Below are 25,738 nucleotides of genomic sequence, written 5' to 3'. Positions count from 1 at the left end.
TGATGAGTACCCCTCTTGAGCCTAGGGTCTTATAGTTTACGGCTGCTATTGTAAGCTACTGGGCACTTGAAGATTCAGAAAATTAGGTTGTGATCTAACTGTACACTGAGGTGCATCACTTAGGCTCACTTAGTCTTCTGTGCGTGCAGAAGATTTGCTGAAGTGTAGATTTAGAGATTAAACACTTACAATTTTGTCCCCTCATACTATCATGTGTTCATTGAGCTGTGGTAAATGTAAACACAATCCAAATCTTTGTAAATGTGGGAGAAAGATATTCACTTAAGCCATTTGCAGTGAGACTTAAATAAATGTATTTGACTTTTTTTGCTGCTGCAGGCTAAGAGTATACACAGTAACTGCAACTGTTGTGGATGAAGTTGACTTTGTGCATGAGTCATTTGCTTCACAACAGATACCCTGATATCATTGAGGTGTTAGTCATTAGAATGTTCTTATGGTCATGGCTTCCCATACTGAGGATTCCTGTCCATGCTGCTAGAATCTTGGAAGGCTTTACTTCCCCCTGCCTACTCCTACTTTCAGTGCTTTGAAGTTATCACCCGCATAGCTAAAAAGGGCTACCTGAAACTGCTTTCACAGCTTGCTAATACCATGACTTAAATCATCTGGAAAAGCCCCTGCTGAGTCAAATGACATCAAACACTCCTTCCAAGCCAAGGGCTAATGGCACTATCTATGGGGATGGAAGCGGCCATGATCTGAACAGAAGGTGCTTGGCTTAGCTGCGTGACTCCTAACTGAGTGACATGTGACCACAAACATGTGCACAGCTTTAGGCAGTGCCAGAGCATATGAGAGGCATAGAAAGGTGGGAAGTTGAGGAATGTTATAGCTCCTCAAGCCCCACTGAGTTTCCATCCCTCAGCCTTCCTGCGGCATATCAGCATCTGAGCTGTGCTGCACCATCTGCTCTGCATGACGGAAAGACATGTATGGGAAGTCAGCCTTCTCACACAAGATGTAAGATGAGTAGGCCACTGAAACATGGTATATCAAGAATCTTGACCAGGTGTTTATATTAACTATTTAAGACTTTTGATTAATTCAGTGAGACTAATTATGCTTAAAAGTAGTTTAAAAGTCATTGTAAAATTAGTTGAGTTGCCTTAAATCTACATAATCCACACATTCACCACAAAGATTATTAAAATGTTTTCATAGCGTCATTTGTAACATATTGTTCGGAGAATTCACTTTTATGGGATCTGAAGTTTCTTGTTTTCACTCTACAACTGGATTAAATTTTCATGTAGAGATGGCCAGGGATTTGAAAATAGTTGGACAATGACAAACAGTAATTTAAACAGATGGATTTTCTTTCTGCTTTCAGGCCCAGAAGAAATGCCAAGGTATACTGAGAGAAGCACTATTTCTGGGCTTCTGTTGTATGCATGGGCAACACAGGCTGTTTTTAGGAAAACAAAAGAAGTTTAGCTGCAGATAAATGACCAGAACTAAGAGGAAGTGTCTGTCTAACCTTGCTCTGTTAAAGGCTTACTCTTCCTCCTTCTTGCATAATGTGGATATGTGAGGGAGGGAATGATACACTTCTGATTGCACCAGTTGTTCTTTGATGGAAGATGGATCTGCTGTTCTTTAGTACAACAATCACATGCAGAAATTAAGGCAGGATCTGAGAATGGAAGTCACCCTTCTGTGTACACCAATCAAACTACAACTCTTAGAATTTATTTGCCTTTTTATGCCTGATTTTTGGCTAGGGCAGCATATCAAGTTTTAAAAGCGATAACGTTAAACTGTTAAGTATCACAACTAACAGAAATAATACATCAATAAACAGAAACAAGAAACAGGAAAACAGGAAAAATAAATGAGGAAATGCTTGCAAAGTTTGGGAAAAATGTAGTTTTCAGTGTCATCTGTGAAATGGCAATGCCTGTTAGAACTTCTCAGGCTAATGCATTCTTGCAGAGCAGATGGTGAAAAGAAGAATTTTTGGTTCTGAATGAAAAATAAAACCAACAATTTCTCAAAAAATATTAATAGGTGAGTAATTCCTTAAAATAAAAAAGCTAAGTGACAAAGATAGAAAATGAATGATTACTTGTCATTGTTTAGAAAAATACTGCCAAACCTGTGTTCTTTTGCTGATTTCAAGGTTAAAAGAATATGTCACCTAATATGGGAAATCTACTCAGTTGCATACTGTGTGACTTAATCTATATTGAAGCTAAATATTCTATAAGTATGCAGTGAAGTGCAAAAAACAGCAATTGAAAAATGACATGATTAAATGGCACAACATGCAATCATTTGCTCTCAATTATATCAATGTATCTTCTTCATTTCAAGGACGCAGGCAGAAATACTGTTTTTTAAATGCCTCTATTAAATTGGGCACCAATAATAAAATAGATGAGAGCCCTAATAAGCTCATTTGCCTAACATATATCACACACCACAAAACTATTCTCTCCAAACGGGTTTGTTCATAGATCTGTCTCCCAGTTGTCACCAGTCTTGGTTATATTAAAAAATTTTAAAGGCACAAAGCTTGCAGACCATTCAGTGAAGAACCTTTGTACTTAACCCTTGAGAGAAATGTAATGCTAATTATGGAAAAAGTATTGATATAATATCTTTCCTGTCACATTTTATTATGATGACAGTCACAACAGAATCTGGGAATGACATTTTAGAAATATCATCTAATTGCAAGTCAGAAATACAGAATGACAGTTTAAAGTAGAATATCACTTCTTTCAAAATAGTGAACTGGTTCTCTTCATTTAAAAGCCTTACTTTTAATAGTATTACAACCACTAAATTGCTACATTGATCATATCTCTGTAACTCACTGCTTAGCAAAGTGTTATGATATTTCTCTTACCAGAGAACTGTGTCTCTTTCTAGACACATTAAAAATGACAATGAACTAGAAGGAAAAAGGACTTCATTTTTGCACTAGCTTTAGGAATGTACACAAGGGTTCTACATATAAGCAAGTATTTAATTAGTTCTTTTCATTAGCTGTAAAAAGGTACATGGGTATCTGTACTTATTTGAATAAATAATTGAATTTTTTAATTATTATATGTATTATTAACATAATAGATTATTTATATGTTATTATAATTTTAATAATTAAATTCATTAACTGGGTAAATATATTTATATTAAGTAAAATATTTACTTTTAAATAGCATTCCCATTTTTCTCTTGAAGTAAAATATATGCACTAAAAACAGTCACAATTCAGATTAGGTGGTTCTGGACCCATTCCATAAAAGCTACTATTATATCTGTATGGCATTCTTTAACTTCTTTGTTCTATTCCTTATGCCTGTTTAAGTACTTCAAAATATTTGTTTGTAAGAATACCATTCAATGGTCTCTTATTTCGCTCATGCTCCCATGTAACTAGTAATATGTAATATACTCCTCTTCATAAATTAAAAACGCTATTAAAATTCCAGACGTATAAAACAATATGAAGATTAAGTTACTATAAAAGAAACTATAATAGCTTACAGATTGCTTGTATCATTACGAAAGCGCTGGTATCTATTACAGTGTCTCCCTGGAATAAAGAATGCACTTTTGGCAATAATCTGTTAAAAAAAGTGCCCATTATTGTTAAGATGCTCCTATCTTAACTCTAAACTAGTGTGCAATTACAGAAAGATAACTTTTAAAAATAAAAGTAAAATGGTGTTGGATGGAAATGAATCTTCCCTACTGAAATAAAACATATCTTTTCCAAGACTTATTTTTCTTGTGTTTCATACAGGGAATTAGATTCATTTTCAAATGGAAGTATTTTAGAGCTATATACTACTCACTTTGAAGCTGGGGTTAACTTGGTTCCAGGGAATAAGCCAAGTTACTCAGATAGAGAAGCCAGAGGGAATGGCATGAGGATTCATATTTCTAGTCTAGCATAGTGTTTATAAATGCCTTTGGTTTGTGTCTGTCCTCTTCTCACTTAACTTGAGAAATTATCTTTCCAGTGAAAAAGATTCAAAGGAGAAATATTCCAGGAAGTGCCACAATTTTCCAGGGTTTCTTTTTTTGCCCCCCAGAAAATGCTAAGATAAAAGCAGGCTAATCATCAGACAGGTAGGATAAACATCAGTGTTTTGCTTTTGTAGTGAATCCTGGATTACATGGATCAAAAATATGTTTGCCTATACTGGACATTTTAAATTTGAAATTTTTGTTAGATCACCACAGTGAGTAGAGTTTCAAATGAAATGTGTAGAAATTCAAGACAGTAAACAAATTCAGGTACAGGTGGCAACTTTTCTTAAAAATCATGTAAGGCATCATTTAGGTTCAACTTGACTTCCAGTCTTTGAAATTCACTTAGAATTACATCTTAAAAGAAATCAAGATGTTTCTCCACCTAGATCACATATTAGATGCCAAGAAACCACCTCCAATTGCCTAAAAACCGTAGGTATGAATTTCAGGCATTTTTAGTGAAGAGTTAAAACTGTTAAAACTTTGTATTCTATCTTGGAGCTATATTGAGCTTTAAAGGAAAAACTTCCTTGCATGGGTGTACATCAGTACCTGTAAATCTCAAGATGAGGTTCAGATGTTAATAGCGTACTTATTCCCTTTCTTAATCCAGTTCTCTCATAGGTGGTGGACATGTATTTTTGCTGTCTTTGTGCAATGGGCCTGGTATATTCCAAAATATACTGAGAGCTTAGACCCTATTCTGAATTACAGAAAAACATGTCCTGAAGTGTATAGGTATTACTTTTTTTGTGGGAAAGCAGCAAACATAAAATAGATTAGACTATTCTTTTGGAGACTTCAGAACAGCAAAGGGAAAATAAACGCATGTAATAAGTAAGGAAAAAGATATTTCCTCTGGCTTTTTTCTTATGTCAACTAAGTAAATTTTGCCTGGATGCAAAAACACACAGGTTGAGCTGTGCCAGAGTAAATTGAGGAAAATAAATTGTGATGTTTTCATGTCTATCTGTATACGCACAGGGACAACAAACAGGTTTTTCCAGAAATTGTGTTTGTCCTATTTCCAAAAAGCAGTGCATCCTCAGAATGGATATACATTCTTTTGCCTTACCTTAAGCACAAATATGCAATCAGGCCCACAGTTTTTGGGTTCAGTTCAAGACAAAACTAAAAGTCCCCAACAAGAGAAGCTACTTAGAGCAGAATCAACTAGATCCAGGCAGCACTGTGGCGAGGTAGGTTCACCCCTCCCAGATGTAGGGTAGCTCCCTCAGTACCTAACCTGGTAAATAAGATTAAAACAAGTGATCACATTGACTAGGGAAGTAATTGTCCCTCCCTACTTGTCACTGGTGAGGCTGCATCTCAAGTCCTGTGTTCAGTTCTGGTCCACTCACACCAAGAAAGACATTGGGGTGCTGGAGCATGTCCAAAGAAGGGCAACAGAGCTGGTGAAAGGTCTGGAAGGCAAATCATATGAGGAGTGGCTGAATGAGCTGGAATTGTTCAGCCTGAAGGAAAGGAGGCTCAGAGTATCACTCTCTAAAACTACCTGAAAGGAACCTAGTGCCATGGTTTAGTTGACATGGTAGTATTCAGCCAAAGGTTGGAATTGATGGTCTTGGAGGTCTCTTCTAAAATTTATGATTCTGTGATTCTATAAATATGCTAAGTTTTAAATTAATACTAACTTGCCCCTTGTACAAATTAGACGGACATGACTGACATACACAGTTTAGTCCCAGGACTATGAGAAAGCTTGAATTAGCAGGAAGGACAGAAGCAGGTGATTTGGTCAAGAAGAACTGTCAAAAAGCAGTCAAAAAGCTAAGGGTTATCAAAAACCGCAGGAAGGACAGAAGCAGGTGATTTGGTCAAGAAGAACTGTGAATGGCAGTCAAAAGCTAAGGGTTATCAAAAACGATGTCTGGCTATGGTGACTGCTTGCTGTGATGGTCTTAGAGACTCAGAGGCACTCATAGTATTGTGCCTTCAAGTGCCTTTTTTCCACTGCCTGGGCGATCAGATTGGGGTGAGAAGACTAGACAGGATGAAAGCAAAGGGGCCATGAAAGAAGCCTTCACTTCTTCCTTCACCAATGCTTAGAACATAATGAGGTGCCTCTTACTGTGACCAAAATATTAAAATAAGCATCAATGTGACTAAGGGAAAGATGGTTCCATAATAATGACATTGCACCATCAGCCATTGACAAAATGCAGGGAAAATCCATCAGATTAGGGGCCAGGCCTTCAGTTTTATTTTGACACAAGGAAATGCACCCCTTCCCTAAGACAACAGTAAAAGAGCCATCCTTCAAAGGACAGGAATCCACATACTACATTTTTCCCCCACTGACTTTATGCAGCAAGTATTAACTAAGCCATTCTCTTGTCCCTAGAAATGTGGTACCAGTCTACAAATCCCATTCCTGACTCACGTATTTGTGATACATAATTTGCCTGATAATGAATGCAATAAACACAAAGGAATGTATAGTGAGGACCTATTCTTTTACACTAATATTCTTACTCATACTAAATTACACTTTACCCTACAAATTCTACTAAAATCAATAGATTTCTTGGCAGTATGAAATTTTTTTCAGTGTAAGTAAAGGTACTTACTACAATACAGGTAAATACAGTCCAGAAAAATACTCCCTATTGGGACTATGATCTTTTAACTTACATACAAAAAAAAAAAAAAAAACCAACTTGGGAAAACTGTCCAGTATGATCCATCAGAAAGATTGGTTTTAAAAAAAAAAAAAAAACCAACTTGGGAAAACTGTCCAGTATGATCCATCAGTTCAAGAAAAACCTCATTAGTAGAATTTAATGGCTCCAGAGACACTACTCAATCAATAATCCACTAATATTGGATAGATTTGCACCTGAAAATGCAATGCTATGACTCCAAAGGGGCAGTTATAGACAATCAAATAAATCATCTAATCATATGCAGTAGTACAAAGTGAACCTTGATGGAGATAATGCAGTGAATTTTTCTTAACTGTCTTATATTCCCAGTCCATGCTGTACTTGGTTTTCCACATGTTATCAGTAACAAAGGTAAAGCTTTGAGGCCAACCAAAGTACCAGCCCTCTCTGTAAATTAGTGCGAGTCAGTCCTGGCTTTTTTTTTTCGGGGAAATATTTCTTTCTCATTTTCTTTTCTCATCTTCTGCTTTCTTCTCATTTTCCTTTTCCAGGTTAATAGTAACAGAAGAGAATGTTTCTGGTTTTGCAGTAACTAAGTCTTCAAGGCAATAGCAGTATGATAAGCAGTCTTATTTTCAAGGAGTCATTCGGATGGATCAAAAGATAAAAAAGCCAATTATATCTTCAATCACAATAAAAATAATAAGTGATAGAACTGAGAGTGTTCTCTCAAAAGAAACCATTTTTTTTTACTTCTACACATATGAGTCTTCAAGAGACCATGACTTAGGGGAAATATGGCTCAAAGTCTGTAGGTGTCATTGATATGAAAGTCTTGGGAAAGGAACTGTAAGCCCTTTGTCACTATGAAATTGCAAGCTTTACTTTGTAATGGCCAGTTAGGAACAGCTTCCTCTGTAGGCCAGTGTCTCCTGTGTTGCTCAAACTGAGTGAAACCTCAAGTCTCTCAAGCTTACCCATGACAAGAGAATTAAAAACAGATCCTTCCAGTACAGTAAGAAAGACAAGGACAAGGACTCAATTGCCTCCTCACCAGTTCCTGTTAACAAGATGGTTCAAATGAGCACCCTATTGCACGTCTAGGAGAACTGAAAGAGAAATTTGGGCTTAATCTTTCTGGAAAATAAATAAACCTGTAATTAGTGCAGAAGAACCTCACAAATATCAGTAAATCATTCTAAGTTGGAATTGCAATTGTCTCATCCCCAAGTCCATCTGTCCTAATGATACTCCTGATGATTTCTTGAGTGGGATTCATCTGAACTAATGGAAAATGTGAGTCTGAGCTCATTTAGTCATTTAGAAGCAGGTATTCTGAGGTACAGTACCTCATCTCCATAGCCTAAATTTTCAATTTTTTGGTTCTGGATGCCTAAACCAGAATGGATTAATTGCATCCCAAAAGTACTTTTCTTCCTTCCAATTACTAGAAAAGAAACTCAGAGATCTCTGTCCTGTAGGTAGTCTGTTTTAGTGTGCCTCTATCTATGCTGTTCATGGTGCAATCATCATGGTACCAGAAATAAGGGGACAGTACATAAAATAGACCTAAGAAGTAAGCAAAATATGAATTTGTACCCTAAAAATAGCCACTAGGTCATTCTCTGTTCACCAAAGCATTCAGTATATTGGTGTATCTGAGCTCTGCTGAGCTCAGCTCTTCTTATTACTAGAGAAACCTCCATCCCACACCCCAGTCTTAGTCCAGAGCTCTTCTGTCTCTTCATTTGTCCCAGAAAAGGGAGCAATTGAGGGGGAAAAAGGGTTCAGACAACTATATATTCTTTAAGATTAATTTTGATGTTTTGATTAATCACAAAGTAAGTAATATTATAAAAAAATCCCCAGAATTATGGTTCAGGATTCACAGCCAAAATGAGATGATGGAATGACAGCTGCTATCTCAGCACAGCATTTATTCTTAAATGGGAATTTGATGTCATATCAGTGTTACCTTAAATAGGAAGAGCCTAGTGAAACACAAAGTGAACTATTTTTCAGTAATAAGTATATTAAATAAAAATCTGAGGTACATTAAATATCTAAGTGTTCTGTGTTTATGTGTATTTTCATATATACAGAGTACTGTGCATTGATATTTTAGCAAATTAAATCAACTTAGAGATATAACCATGTATTGTATTAGGGCCAAAAAATATGTATGTACAGCTGCTTTACTATAAAGATGTGGCTTCCCATTTCAGTGGTCCACAGAAGTGCTACTTTGGGATGGTGGGTCATGGAAATTCAGTCTGAATTCGCTTCAAACCTTTGTAAGAGGCATTAGGCTACATTCAACTTTGGAATCCTACCTGGTTTTCTATCATTTAGTACTGTATGCCTTTCTGTTTGCTAAAATTGAATCCAAACAAAATTTGGGTAAACAATTCTTCATCTGTGAAAAGTTTTGGGGCTCTGAAATCACACTCCTTTTGAGAAATTTATTAAAACTTTTTTTTTTTTTTTTCATCATAGAGGTGCGAAAAGGATTAAATCCAGCTTGACCTCTTCTGGACTTTCTGTGGCAGACTGTTTTGCATACCTTTGTTACATGCATATTGAAATTCTGTAATTCTTTAACTACAGCTCTGCCAGAAACATCATTCTAAAAACTGTAAAGGATCCAGAATGCAGTGGTGAAAGCAATTCCTGCCACTGGTAGGAACAGCCATCATTTTCTTTAATTTCCGAGTCTCCAAACCTTTATTCAACATTAATAGTTTTATTTCATTTTGGCCACAATCTTAAATGCTTCCAAACTCACTTTTGTTTTATTTGACTGAAGTACATTTAACTAGTTTTTTTTTTTTTGTATGAAGTACAGTGTTGACTCTTCTACAAACTTTTCAGTAAATATAAAAAGCATCATAAGACATGTGGACTATTAATTACCAATGCAACCTATATTATTTAATCAGAAAGTTCAGTTGCATTAGGCATTGGAGAAATAAGAGATGCTGATGAGAAATACTTTTTTTTAAATGACACTACATCATCTGGTATGCTGAAGTCATAAATGTAGTGGAAGATGAAAACTTACAGTTTGAGGGGGTCTAGTCATTAGAAATAGTTACAACCATCACAAAATTTACAGTGTTTACAAGGCAAGCAGAAATGGCAACAAATAATACTAGCTGTGGAATTCAATAAACCGTTGACTTTTAGAAATTTCAAACGAGAAGAAATTTTCAACATGTTTCGTATGATTAAGTAGTCTGATTTCTTTAATGGATATGTTGACTAAAGTGAATGAAAACCACAAGCTTTCAGTACTACAGAAAAGCAAGACTATTTTTGTTAAAGACACAAATAAAGATTTAAGAGACAGGTATGACTCTATACAGCGTGTTGCTTATTGCTTCAAATAAAACCAGATCAGGAAATGACATGAAATGCAACATTATTTTTGCCAAACAAAATTTAGAAATAATGTCTGCTAAAATGCCATTCTAAAGAGAAAAATCTTGTTCCCCATCACAGTTTGGAGGATAAAGAGAACAAGTTCCTTTATAAATCTTGCTACTGGAAACACTAGAGGCTTTCCCAGTTGTACATGATTGAGAAGGGATACTGAGACAGACAGGTACTCACAAGTCTAAGCTTGTTCTCGAGTAGCTGGTCTGTGAGCCAAACCCAAAACAACTTTTGGAGGCTGATCATTTCTCTGTATAAAACACTTAATGTCTTAAGTTTTATTGCAAGTGACAGAAATATATGACCGATTATTTAGGCTCTCTTGCTGCTTTTTGAGGGAATTTTGCAAAGAAAAAAGCATGCTTTTTGAAGTCCCAGACACATAAAAGAAACGTGGCAGGCCACTTCTACTGACAAGCTAACAGGCACTTAAATTTCTGGCTAGACCTTAGTCAAATGAAACTTGGTAAAACTTTATGAAAGAATACAAAGTCTTTTTTAATATTCCTTCTCATTCTTTACAGCTCCAAATCTCTCCTGATCCACAAAACAGCTGTATATTTTTAGTTTAGAAAATCAGTTATGCCAATTATTAGTCTTGTTATATCTGGTATTTCAGGGGCTAGAACTATGTGTTTACCCCGAGAATTTTGGATTTCATTTAGAAAGTAAGATTCTGGTTCTTGACCACATCATTTTCTGTGGAAAGCTAGAAAACATGAACTCAAAGGACTTAAAGAGGAATAAATAGCGTGAATAAATAACAAATAAATAAACATATATTTGCAACGATGATGAGCTCAAGAATTTGAAGGATTTTTTTTTTGTTTTTTAGTCTACATTTTGTGTTGCAACAGAAGAAATAACTGCAGTCAGACACCCTGGCTTCCTCCTTTACAGCTCAGCAACTTGTGTTTATTCTTTCTCCCTTCTTGAACAGAAGCTGTCGTTAGGCTACACTTGACTTTCTGTGAAAGCCTTGAAAAGTGATTTGATCTCCAAGTATTTGATTTCCCTCATTTCTAAAAAGGGGATGATAATAATACCTACCTTCAATGTTTAGTGGGGCTTAGTAATGCCTGTGCAGCATGTAGAGCTCCTTGACTGGACAGTACCATAGAAATTCTAGGTATTATTATTGCACAGGACTATTCCAAAAGAAAATAATGCAGTAGCGAATTCTTTAATAAAAAGAACACTCAAATTTATATGGCATGATTTTCTATAAAAAAGACAAAGTAGTCGAAATAGTTTCCTACTAGTGAATTTAACAACTACTCCTCCCACCACATCGCTCTCATCTTGGGTCCCAAATGCATGTGAGCTACACATTTGATTCATCCTCCAATTGCAAAATGGAAGCAAAACACCTCAAAAAATGGAATAACGTTTTTTCCTAAGGCATAACTCTAATTTAAAGCATAACATTATGGAATGAAAATCAATGGCATTGTTGAGTTTATTTTATTAAAAATGTTTCCCTGTGTACAGTGGCTGTATGTATTGGGATGGTGCATCACAGTAAATTTCCATTAAGAAACAATGATTCACTTACCACAGTGAAAGCAGTAATAAGGTTAAACTCTTAAGTGGAAAGTAAGTCAAACTAAACCCCAGCAGGTTTTCTACTAGTGGCATAGCTAATGTTTTTGAAAATGTTCTAAATGTTCTCTCTCAAATATATGTATTATACATTGCAGTATTGTTAATTATATCCATTTTCTCTTTTATACACTTCCCCAGGAGATCAGTGAAGAATGGAAAACTTACTTATAGTGAATTTCAGATTTAATGAGACAAAGATGGTTCAATATATATGACAAAATTATGTGCTCTCACCATATTTGATAGGTAATTATTTTTTATACTCTAATGGCTACCATTTTGAAAATAATTAATGTATTATTTGTGTAATTAATAGATAATCAACCGAGTAAGGAAATACTCTGGTTACAATATGGTGGATAACACTATACTGTTTAACATCGCTAGAGCTTTTGGCATGATATCATGCCATATATGTGTAAAAAGATTTAATTTGAGAGATTTATGTACAAAATATGTAGTATGGTATTACTCTCTGTGTGTGTGTGTGTGTGTGTACATGAATATTAAAAAAAATTAGATTTAAAAAAAGCTTGCCTGAAATTAAGATTTTTAAATACATAGTTCTGCACTTAAATAAATGCCATAATTTTCTACAGAAATAAAAATGTCCAGCATTTTGTATGGAAAATATGCATCTATTGCTGTGAAGTTCTGCAGGTCTATCAACAGTCCTTCCTAACTGCTTGCTTTGAAGTTTGCTGATAGATGAAACAGAATCATCATGACTGTTTTCCCCCATTAGCGCATATTTAAGAAATTGTGCATCCCCTTGAGACTGCTGTTGCCCTAGACACCCTGGTGTACTAGTGGAAGAGAAAAGACCTCTTTACCCCTAAAGCTCAACAATGACTTGTGATTCCTTTCTTATTCTTTGGTCACAGATCACTTGCAGAGTAAAGTGACCTGTAATGATGACTTGGGTGAGGGTTTATTTAGAAACTATGAAGAGAAGAAAATTGCACAGTTCTACCAGGCGTGTTTACTAAATTAGCCCTCTTTCCTGAATGTTGCCACTACTTACAGGGAATGGAACAAAACATGCAAGCTCCACTAAGTCAGTTGCAAAGCTGAACACTGGCCTTTGGTTGAAAGAGCTTATCATCTGAATAAAGCATTGTGACTACAATCTTTTCCCTCTTTTCTATAAATCTTCAGGCTTAGGCTTAGGATGTGGCCTAGATTAATGGAAATCTCACAGTGTATATGTCTTTGCCATGTATCTAGTTGTCACAACCTTGAATGTTTTCTCATGTATGCTAAATTTAGCTCACTGTAATTGTTACCTCAGATAGGTTGTTCTTGACTCATATGTGCAGAGATATAGGTTATTAAACTGATGATCACACAAGACCTTAATTACCTTATGCTGAGAGTGAAATTCAGAGTGAAGCTTTCTGTGACAAAATTCAGCTGCTTTTTTTTTTGCCCCTCCCCATTTCAGGGGGATTGGAAATAGATCATCTTTTGGGTCTCCTCCAACCCAAACCATTCTATGATTCTATGTTTTATAGTGAGGCAGAAGAAAGAATATTATTGCTTTTACAACCGTGGTGCAATTAGTCCTCTAAAGACCTCTTTTGCAAAAAATATTTATAAAATAAATATTATTGTAAGGATTCAATAAAATAAACATGAGTGAACACATAAATGAAGAAGAAAATATATAATTAAATATAAACAGGCATTGCATTATGTTATGTAAAAGATAAATATTTTACCTCACCATAAAGAAGAGTTTCTCTACAAAAGCTATGATAGTTTTTTTATTACCTTAAAATATTGCAGTTGTTTCTCAGCATTCATTGTTCCTTCATTTTCTTGTCTCAGACAGGAATTGAAGATGAAAAGCTCTGTATCTCTCAGCCACCCTTTCAGCTCTTTGATCCTGACCTCCAGCTGCCTTACCAGGCTGCCGCTTTCAGGCGAGAGCAGGTCACGTGGACCTAACCCACTGTGCCCTACCATTGTGTCTTGGATCTTCTCTCCTAGGGTTTTCTAATGCATCAGATAAAAAAAAAAAACATAGATTAGTCTTATGTACCAAAACATATATAGGTTAATGTGCAACAAGAAGAATCTGTTAAATGACTAGAGATGTGGTTTTTTAATAATTATGACTAATATCAATCAATTTTATTATTTGTTTCCTTGTTTCAACGCATTTCAATTTTCCTACCCTTGTTTTTCACTTATGCTGTTCTCTCTGGGTCACTGACTTTGCTAGAAGGATTATAAATTAGTGTTTACTAAAAGTAATTAAGGACAGAGGAGACAAAATTCTTCTTGACTTTGTAAACTAGTTACTCTACAGAATTTGTCCGTGGCTTGAGACACTTACGGCTAGGAGTATAAGACCAGTATATACCAGTATACAACCAGTGTAAGAGTTACTGGTTTCTAGGCAGCAACAGAAAATATGACAATCACTGAGTTCTCCACACTCCTATCCAAGGTACCATTTAAATTTTTGGAGACAGATATTTTTTGAGGTATGAACCGTTAGGTTATAATTTTCATTCATGTAGCCCTGAGGCTGTATAGAGGAACAGTTAGTCACAAAAGCTGGTTTGTTTTTAAGTGGTAGAACTCATTCAGACACCAAAAATCTTCACTGTTCCTGAACATAAGGCCAATTTTTTAGGCGACCAAATTCGAATTTCAGTTCTCCATGTTAAGTATCCACTTTGAGATAATGGACCAGACCAAACATTCGTCTGTTATTGCTAATAAAACTAATTTACTCCAGCTTTTCAAAGTAGTATTTCTAATAACAGAATCACTGAATAACATTTTGATAGTGGACACTGGGTGCTTAATGAATAGTCTGAAGAGGCCAGGGATAGAAAGTTACCTTCCTTTTCAGTATTTTGAAAGGCAATCCTTTAACATCAGAAGAGAGATGTGCTGTTGCCTGCTTCTCCTATGCCAAGCAGTATTTTATCTGACCTATAAGAGGCTGTCAGGCTGACACTTATTATAAGCACTAGATCTGTGTTACTGATTGTAGAATATTGAATATACACTGACACTCACATCCAATAACCTTTTAAACTGATAATTAGTGGTGGTTAATTGTTGTAACATGAAGATACAGTTTTAGGTGACCCAGTACATCTGTCTGCTGGAAGTGCATGCCATAAAAGTTACTGGAATATAATTTATAACAATGAAATTAGCTTCCAAAAATAAGCTTTAAAACACAAATAAAATTAGAGCAACAGATATTAATCTGCTATGTGGCATTCCGTAAATCACATCTTTAGGAGATCATAACTGAAAACATGCTTTCTTGGCAACACCCTTCTATTTTCATGGTGCAAATATTGATAATTTGAAGACCCTCAGTGGAATCCAGCACTAGCTATTGTTTTTATGCAGCAACAAAAGTAGCAGCAGGAGGTGAAATCAATGCCCTTGGAGGGTAGGGTCACAAAAAAGAATTTATTGCCACTTTTTTGTTCTGGAACAGTTTGCAATCATAAATTCTTCATAAACAGAATACTTCAGAGAATGGTCCGTCTTCATAAATATACGACAGAGGACATCAATTTCATTTAATTCACAATTTGTGTCAGCACAGCAGATGCCAATGCCTGCCTTGATAGGGTTGTTTAATATGCAATTGAGACAGAGTAATATTCAGCACAGGGGACAAAATTTCACAGATTAAACTGTACGCACCACTGACATTTCATTCTAATGTATTTCCATTCCACAGTGTTCACCTTAGATGAAAGTAATATTAAAAACCATATCCCTCTATTTTGCCATTGTTAGAAGTTAAAATCCTTGTCTTTAATTTTTTTTCATGCCAATTAAAATGTAATCATGCCAATTAAAACAGTATGTCTAGTGCTGTTAGTTTCTGCATAGGTTTTTATTGAATTAAACAAAACTCTATCAAACTCTGCTTATTATTCATGAAACTGAATTTAGCAGAAACACTGTAATAGTTACATTTTATTTTTCTGTAAATGCTGAAATTAATGGCAAAACTTAATATGGAGGTATATTTTGATTTTACTGAGAAGCAAAGGGCTTCCAACTTTTTTAAGACAGTTTGCCTAGATTTTAAGAATTATCATCTTATTTCATAGTTTTATATCCTAACAGCTTTAATCAGTGCCACTGAATTAGGCTGATTAAATACAGTGAAATTCATAAATGTAAGGTTTACATTTGAAATTATTTTAAAAATAAAAAGTTGTCATGATCAGATGCAAAAGACTGGGTTAGTAAATCCTCTCTAAATCAGTAAATTTATTAATGATCAAAGAAGTTCCAAATGCTGCAAATTACAATTAAAAGTATTAAGCTCACTGGTCATAAGGCAAATTTTAACATTTTCTGACAATTTGCACATTTAAAGAATCAAGTGATTAGAAGTAACTCTGCTTAACTAAAAAAGCCCCACCCTCTGAAATGGCTATTGCATTACCACATCACCTAAAGTGACACAAGTCAGTATTTAAAATGCTGTTGGCAAGCTGCATGTATATCTTACTCATAATATATTAGAAATATTTTTAAACCAGGATAATAGCATGCAAAATTATGCAATGTAACTGTATTGCTAATATCACACATCTATAATTAATTATTTAAAGTAATTTATAAATTTATCTTACCCTTGATTTGAAGTGAAGGCAATTAAGGAGAGAAATGGATGGAAAAATACATAGTTTGACCTCTCTCTCTCAGCTGTTTTACAACAATAGGACAATAGTGTCTCCTGCATAGTGCCATCACCGGTCTCTGGGTAACAGAATCCCTATATTGCTTTTTTGCCAGATTCTTGTATCTCACTCTTTGGCTGAGACCCAGCCCATCATAGCGTGAAATGAATTACATGAAACTTTTTTGGCTTTTGTCAAAAGTGAGATGAATACAGCAGCATGAAACATATCCTGGCTGTATTCTCAGCTTCAGGTATGCAGATTTGTACTGAATCTGTGTATTTGTTTTTGAGCCATCAGTGTGACCTGAAATATGCAGTGACAACCCCACTTTTCATCTTAAAGGTATAGTAAATAGTTAAACAGTAGATGTCTCTAACATGTACCTTCAGAATAAATTCTATTAACATTCACTCAAGCATGACAGTCAGTGTATATCAGATATACTGCATTATAGTTGACTTGGTGCATACCCATAATACATGGCATATTTTACTTACATTTTTTATGTATTAAAGAACTAAAATTATTAAAGTCAGACAGGAGACAAGCATGGAATAAAAAAAATCAACAGAAGAGGAAAAGGCTATGGAGTTTTTATAATAGAATGAGTAGCTTGTTTGAAATATACGTGGTGGATTGAAAGAGAGAGATATTTGTGCTCCAAATTAGAAATCAGACAGACAGTGTACTTCAACACACAAAAATGTACACATAACCCACAAACAGTAATAAAAATGCAAATACCCCAAGCAGTTCCCATTTTTCATTAATTGAATCCACTTTTTCAAGGAGATCGTTCGGTAGTAAAACACCACTTTTCTTCAGAGCTTCAACCTTACTAAGCAGTTCCATCTTTTTTGGGTGCCTGATTGACATTTCTACATTGTATCTCTAAAATGAAAAGAAATGCATAGGATTAGCTGCTGTAGAGAGTTTTCTCCATAAAAAAATAAACTTTAATTGTATGCGCCCGGTTATGATCATGCTCCATCTGACATTTTGTCATTTTATTTTTTTTAAGCGCACAACCTTCTCATAACATATCATAAGAGATTTGGGTACCAAGCACATAGAGTTCTGGGTGGCACATCTATGCAGGTGGTTAGCAATTGATTACACAATTACACATAGTAATATTCACTCTCTCACAATATTCACTTGTACAATAATATCCACTAACACTCTCCCATCTGAACCTCAATCTGCCTTTGTCTCATTCAGGTTAGTGGTATCTCATTTCTAAAATATGCTACTTCAGCAAGTAACACTGAGGCTCTTCATGGAAAAAAAACCAAACTGAAACAAAAAAGCCCAAGGAAATAATTTCATACTTATGTTTCCTCTAGAGTTTGTTTATTCTCTCTCCCCTTTTGGCTTCTGTGTCACACATGGGCCTGAAAATGTGAGTTTGACCTTTGAAAAACAATTAGAAATAGTTCCCCTAAAACACAATACCAGTTACTTGATTTCTATTGCATCAATCAACAGGAACAGTGAACTGGCCCACAAATGAGAACAGCCACAATGTTCATACAGTCCAATAGTTTCTTCAAGTTGAAAATACCTTCTATTTGTGCACTGTTATTTATTGTTAAAAAAAAAAAAAAGGAACCGAGAAAACAGGTATAAAACTGAAAGCTTCTTTCAGAAATTCTTTCATAGGACTTTCTAAATATTTAGATCTATATTATTTACATAGTCTATAAAAATGTGCTCTAATATAAAGACAAACTAGAAAATAAATATTTTTCTTAAAACTGTATTCTCCAAAAACATGACTTAACTATTACATATAATGGTTACTATAGTGGTTAATTATGTTTTCATAGTTGGTACAGTAAATTAAAAAAAAAAATTTAATACCCAGGCATCCACATATACATACCATCCATATAGTTAAGCTAATTAAGTGTGAAAAGACTCAGTGAAATGAGACTTCTGATATGGCCAAAAATGTGCCTTTTACTGAAAGAAGAGATTTCAGCACATATACTTGCAAAGGTGTTTACAAGACTTACATAAATTATGCAAAGCTATTAGAAAATTGCTTCCTAAACATTAAGCTTTCTTTGCTTCAAATTCAGTCAAGAAAACTGCTATTGCAGCTCATACTGAAAATGTTAATAACTGGGCTAAATATAAAAAATTAAACCAAAATTAGGAATGTTTAAAACATGGGTGCCTTTGCCAGATCCAAGAGCATGCTCTGTAGGAAAACAAAGCAAAAATACAATTGCAGACAGCTTAAAGAAAATAATAAAGGTGTGAAATCACTGTTTCAGCTAACAGGTTCTCAGCATTTCCATGCATATGTTTGCATATTGTTAGTTTCATATTTTAATCTCTCATTTACACAACACATGCACATCATTTGTATTATGTAAACTTCAGCAAATATTAGTCATTTGTGGATCATAGAGCAAATGTTTTAAATGAGGTGATTTAAACCATTTCTCATTATTAATGAACACTGATCAGGTGTCTGCGTATCCAAAATTGCATGAATATGCATGGTAAAACCCAAGGAATTGTTTATGAACAACTTGCCTTTTGACACTCGCTGTGCTGAGGCTGAGGTTTGAGATGTGTACAACTGTAGGCAATACCTACCAGGCTGGGCATTAGGGCTGGACCCCAAGAGGCAGCACCATTTTATTCCACTGATGTGTTCAACAAGTATGATTCCTGGTCCTGTTTTATTGCCTTCTCGGCTAGAATGGCTGCTGGAGGAGATTACAATCTTCTTTATGTAATCTGATTTCTATTTAAAGATGATATAGCCGAAAAGGATTTGCATAATTATTTCCATAAGTACATGTAATATCAAAGGGAATCCAGAGTCCAATTTGCTAGGCACTGAAACCCAGTACGCGCGACTCCCTTTCTTTTGTCAAGTGAATTAATAGACTGAGGGAGTCCTCTAGCTGTGTGTCACTGGTGCAGGCACAGCCAGTTACTGCTCATCACCTGCTCCAGGCTGGCACTGGCTGCTGCCTGGGCTGGGGATGTTCCTGGGCAGTGCAGGACTGATGACGAAATAAAACACACTGCATGTTTCATAACTACAATGCTCTTGTTAACTTAGAAACAGAAGACATTTCATTTAATTTTGGACTAGATAAAATAATTCAGTGCTGCATAATCCAAACAGTGTGACAGATGTTATAAAAGGTTATTACATTAAAAACTAAATAAGCCAGGTTTTATGTATGTGCTGTCTTTGGCACCGTGTAACCTACTGTATAAACAAGCATGACAAAATTGCTGATTGATAGAAAATGCATTATACAGTAACAGTAAAAGATGAGAGATTTCAGTTGATTATCAGATGTATTGGTATAATGACTGAGAGTAAGTATTGTTTCACTCCTGGATATTTAATATGCAGTGCATATTTTAAGTTAAGGGAAGAGCTTAATGTACAGGAGGTATGGTTTGAGAACTGATAGCATGAGATGCTATTGCTAATGCTATTTTTTATTCCATTAAACACCTACACTCTGAGCAGTTGCATGGAAAAATTAGCTACCAGCTCTATCAGTGCTGCGCAACCCTAGTCTGGTAGGACTACTTAATCCTGTGGTGAGAAGATAATTTAATCTTCAGATTCATTCTTTCCTCAGCTTTAAGTGAGCAAAGACTGCTCTATTGTGACAGTCTGTGGATGTTATGATATAGATTACTGTTTAATAGTCAAAAATGAGATTAAGCAAGTTAAGGTCACAGTTTTCTTGCAATAACCACAATAATAAATAAATGGGTAATATTTAATTTCCCACAACACCTGTCATATAAACTGGGAAAAATAAACCCAAACAAAAATGTACTGTAAAAACTGCAGAATATTTATAGCATGATTAGCTGTGTGCATGCGTGCTTGGTTTTGTGCTCCTGAGGACACTAAATAAATCCAAAACATTGTTATGTAAGTTAAAGAATTTGGCCTTTATTCCTTCTCTCTCAATATGATCAATACTTCTCAAAGCACAAAGAAAGGAGTTAAAATAAATGCAGTACCATTTATCCATGAAGAAGTTTGGCAAAAATATTTAAGCCAAAAGAAGTTCAATTCCAAAACAAAGCAAGTTAAAACCTTATTTCCCCTGATAAAAATATTCTAAGAAATACAGGCAGGCTGATTGAGACACATTTTTCGACACTTTATGCTAAACTGTTTCTTTTTTTTCTCTTTTTTAATTTTCTTTAAAAAATTATATAAAACATTTTTTGTGTGAAAAATCACACCCGAAAATTCTGTCCAAATGGAGACTGGAACAATGCCTTGTAACAGTGTTAATTGTCACCATGGAAACCAGAAGAATAAGCCATTTTGAAACTGGTATAGAAGGCACACATTGAGCAACTCAAGCATTTTTCAGCCTCCCTCGGTGTTAAGGAACAAGATGCCTAGTCACTGAGAGGTCAGAGAAAGAAATCATCATGAAAGGTTCGTAGATGTGCACTGTCTGGTAAACAATAAAAAAATCTGTACACAGTTAACAACTCTGTAAGACTGCGCACTGCATCTTTCAGAAAGAGAAACACCACAAAAAGATGATCAGGAGATCAGCAGATTCCACCCCTTGAGCAAAACTTTAGGGCAATATTATGCGAACCTTGCCCCTAAAGCTCCCTGGGAATTCTGTTGTTGTAATAAAACTTCAGAAGAGAAAAGAAAAAAAAAAAAAAAAGCCTGCATGATGGAATTCAAAATAATGCTCTAAAAGCACACAGAGAGATTAAGACATCCATTGTAAGACTTTTGTATGGTGCTTCTGTTGGTTATAGTGAAAAGAGACCAGACATACTGAACACACAGTGGAGCTATGGCTACGAAGTACAGAAGAATTAAGCCAATGAACTTTCTCCATTACTGGAATAAGGGTGTGCTATTTGTAGATGTTCTGCATTCCGTCATTCACATGCTAACAAAGTATCTTCAGTCACATGGCACTGTAGAACAACTGAGATCGGAACTGAGTGACCCACAACCTTAGTTTTACCTGCACTGAAATTCTAAATTTTAAAGATTTGCCTTTTGGGTTGTTTTGACTGTGGCAGACACCAATAAACACAGACATATACCCTTGGTGTCTGCATGTGCATGCATAGTCAGCAGTGGCTCACGTTTGCAAAATATACTGCATGCATAAAATTCAGTAAATAATATTCTGCAAGAAAATTCACCAAATACATAACTTATATATATATATATATATATATACACACATATATATAGACATAAACACACACACACACACATATATATATATGCATACATAGCAATATTTGTCCATCATCTCTTCACACACATTCTCACTTTGCTTTCTGGATAATGTTTGCGCTCTTCATGCTAGGCTTCATGGTGGCCCCTTAGGAAGCCCATGCCTAATGCCATTCAGTGGTGAACAAAGAGTCTTTTTATTCTAAAGTCCAGGGTCCAAAGCTCAGCTGTATACAAGCAAAGTGAAGGAATCTGCTAGAGGCCAGCCTACCCTTCACAATAGCTCTTAATGCTTCTACCTTTTTGGTACTGTCAGTGTGAAACATTTTAGACACTGTCCAGAAGCTTAGTTATATTTCTTATGTTGTCAATAGCACTAGAACCTCTGGACAACATTCAAGATCTGGGCAGTGTGATCTGTCTAGATGAAAAGCAGTTTCTGTTTCTTGCAAACTTCATGTATTTCTGCATTAGCAATTTATGGCAAATAATTGCACAGAGAAATTATAAAGACTCCTACAATTGTCCTTGTAAATTAATAATAGGCTTTCTTGATTGGGATAAATTTGCTGCTGAGCCTTTGGAAAAATTAAAAAGTGCAATGTCATTTAAAATTGCCAGAACTCACAGAGCAAATTACATCTGAGGTTAAGAATCAGTTTTTCCTCTTCTAGTTTATTCCATTTGCATGATCTGGAAATCATATTACATTGGCTATGTATTGTTAATTGGACATAGATTGCATTATCTTTGATATAAATCAAACTACAAATATTAAAATGAATTGCAAATTCTGTAATAGAAGATCATAAAACAATCTTTTTTAAGTATCTCCCATTAATAATTTAATTCCAATTATATCACTCGGAAAACTCAAGAAGGAGAATGCTAACTTATTTCCATTTGCCTTTTTCCCCTACAAATAAGCACAACAGCACAATATGTATTTGTGTGAGAGTGCATGTGCATATGGGTGCATGCCTATAAGACAAAACAAATCTTAGCACTTTCGTCTTAAACCCCTACAGACACCTGAGGTTTTTCCGTTTCAGAAACTAACAAATGCAGATTACATGTCTGCTATGCATTTCCTTCTGCGGCAGCTTGAGAAATAAACACATTGAAAGAAATATTAAGCAACTTCATGAACTGAATTTTGCCTACATTAAAAAATTATGCAGTTGATATTCATTGTTCTGCCTTATTTTTTTTAAGAAAAGTGATCCTAACACTTTAAATTTTACTATATATGTAATATCTTTTTGAAGACTTTGTGTGCCCTTTAATGAATTTATATTAAATATTTAATACTGTTTAGGGCATATCCACTACTACCAAAAACAGTTATATTCCCAGCAGTCCCACTGTTTCAGGCAGAGGGCTTGATTGATCCTCCTAGCCTGAATTGAGTAGAATGAAAAGAAGCAGTTGGAAAATAGCTGCAATCATTTAATGCAGATGACCTCTGACAGGCTCACAGCTCTTCTATCTGAACAGAAATTTGCATGGGGTCTCTGTGCAGAGGAACAATGTAACCTAAATGGTAGACAATCTTTATTCTAATGAAGTGGGTGTCAAGGTCAATGTAAAACTGCAATGATAAATGGTGCACCACTAGGCAAGAGAAGTTGCATAGGCATTGTAGTGCTTTCACATTAATTGAAGGCTGAAATGCACCGAGTGAAAGCACAAGACTCTCTTTTCACCATAATGTGTTAATGCACAAATGTTTAAATGTTTTATTCAAGCCCCTAGCCTGTTGGCACAAATCTTATTGCAAACAAAAATACAATAGTTGGCCAATAACCAGAAAAATAGAACTTTTTATTAGCTTGCCTTATTTCTTGAATCCCTAACAACTTCCACAATCTACTCAGAGTACCAAAAGAATAACAAGTCTCCAGACACCTAATGTAATTCCCATGATCCTTTTTCTATTTAGGATATCTGTCTTTAATTAGTTCCAAACAAGCAAGCCTTTAGACAAGTCTTCATTAGATACCATTCCCAATGAACTAACTGCGAGAAGAAAAGTCATGCTTCAATATTATTATTTCCCAGATTCCAAGTTTTCTTTTAGTATATAGTTAACATCTCCAGGTGCCTTTTGTTCTCTCAAAGAATTAGACCAGTAAAACTGGGTTTTGTAATGCAAAGAGTTGTGTGCCTAGAGTGGGGACTAAACTACAATCTGTTATTGTGGCTTTGTCAAAACTGCAATACAACTATAATTATGGTACTTCATCAGTCGATCAAGCAATTTGTGGAAGGCAGTACATTTTGTTTTATAAAAATGAGGAGGACAGTAAGCTGCTTTTTAAAATCCTGAGCTGCTTAAGCTTGTTAAGGGTATATTGTTTGCTAATACACTCATTAGCAGCCAGGCATTTTAACTTCATCAATTAAACAGGAAATGGTGTTGCACCATTAGTTTCACAAAATGCTAAAAAACAGATAGCAGTCTACAGTTAAGAATTTTAGAAATTCTATTTTGACCTGCAAACTGCATTATACATGTCAAACCATTTTTATGCAGCGACATATACACGGGGAGTGTGTGGGTCTGTCTGTGCATGAACGTAGGTGGTGAAAGCCCTGCAGATAGTTGTGAAGCTAATTATATATATATACACACATACACCCACTTAAAATTTTCTAAGTCCCCTAAGGATTGCTGCTGAAGCACAACGTCATTTCTTGACACCGATGAACATTTACTCATCTGAGTAATCCCAAGCATGACACAAGTTTATTCCTGTGAACTACTAACAGCTCTCCTGGATAACTAACAGGTTCACAGTATGGATGACAATTTTTGAGTATTTATCAGCCTTTATAGTTTTAGGCTCTTCTGTGCAAATAGGCATTAACAATATTATTAGAGATATTAGACAAGGAGCTATAGTTTGTTATTAAAGAGGATCTGCAGTGCTTTCAGTTTCTGGGGATCTGTGAGTGGCATATACTATACAACGCCATTTCTATTTTACAACTCGCCTGAGCAAGGGAATTTTCCATATGGAAATCAGTCTTCGGGATATTGCAATTCAGAGAATAAACTCCATTGGGGGGGGGGGGGGGGGAGGGGGGAATTGTGGTGTAAAGGAAAAAAAAACCCAACCCCAAAAAAACCCCACGTTAGTGATGAAACTGTTTAAAAAACTGTACAGCTTCATCTGTGTGTGATTTGTCAGGTCTGAAGCTTTGACGTGCCCAAGGGGCAGACCCCAGCGGGGCGCAGGCTGCAGAGCTAAATAGCTGTGAAAGAAGTCTTAATGTAGGATGGAATTCAAACTAACCTTGACATGACCTCGGGAAAAATATGCAAAAAGTAAAATGAATGCACTCTGCAAGATACATCCTAATTTTGTGGCCGAGCTGGTTAGTTTCACAAACATAACTGGGACTTTAAAAGCAAAATAAAACGCGAGGAAAAAGGGGAAACTTCGGAATTCAGAGTAAAAACTCAAGCAGGCATGGGGTGTTGCTGTGGAGGCATATGAATCATTTGGAAACAATCCAAATAAAAACCAACACCGAACAATATTGTTGTCAGCTTGTCTATTCAGGAAAATTGTTTTTTTAGGTTGAATATAAATGACACAAAGCCAAGATTACATCATTGCATTACAAAGTCTGTTGTGGCTTTTAGCCGAACAAGCCCCATGGATCTACTGGCTGATGGCAGTAATTCAGTAAGAAGTTTAAAAGGCTTGGTTGTTTTGGGTTTTTTTTAGTTTTTTTTTAAGCTTTGTTACTCTAAATATAGCGGAATTTTGCTCAAATATTGATTTTTTTTTTTAAACCACATCCCTGAGTTTGTTCTGCAAACTTACTATTTTATACAAACAATAAAAATTTGAGTGGGTATGTTAAGCCTTGATTTGGCTTTATTATGCATTTGGCCTGTCTTGCACAGTGTTCAGTTAAGCAGGAAGACACCCACCTTAATATAGCAGCCAAGAACTGGCTTATTCACTAGATATATGGAAATTGTAATTGAGTGTCAACTTGCATTGAAATTCAATCCCATTACCTTCAGAATGCAATTTTGTAGCAATACCAGTTATTTACTATACTATTAATCAGTTTTTAAACATAATTAAATTCTGAGAACACATAGCCAAAATACAGTAGTTTCAATTCATATGGTGAGG

At 35.3% G+C, this 25,738-nt stretch overlaps 1 protein-coding gene across 3 annotated transcripts in view; it reads right to left on the bottom strand.

Annotated features, from left to right (window-relative positions):
- AKAP6 (A-kinase anchoring protein 6) overlaps window positions 1-25,738 on the bottom strand; it is a 212,372-nt gene that overhangs the window by 30,391 nt on the left and 156,243 nt on the right. For all 3 annotated transcript variants that reach the window (XM_041484100.1, XM_041484101.1, XM_041484102.1), the window contains exons 10-11: window positions 17,102-17,248; window positions 13,449-13,673 (exon numbers count right to left, since the gene is read on the bottom strand). In XM_041484100.1, the coding sequence (XP_041340034.1) occupies window positions 13,449-13,673; window positions 17,102-17,248 (372 nt within the window). The remainder of the gene's footprint in view (window positions 1-13,448; window positions 13,674-17,101; window positions 17,249-25,738) is intronic.

The sequence above is a fragment of the Pyrgilauda ruficollis genome, unplaced genomic scaffold (genome assembly GCF_017590135.1).
Source record: "Pyrgilauda ruficollis isolate IOZ18807 unplaced genomic scaffold, ASM1759013v1 scaffold63, whole genome shotgun sequence".
In the NCBI taxonomy this organism is placed as follows: domain Eukaryota; kingdom Metazoa; phylum Chordata; class Aves; order Passeriformes; family Passeridae; genus Pyrgilauda; species Pyrgilauda ruficollis.
This window is presented reverse-complemented; position numbering and strand designations above follow the sequence as displayed.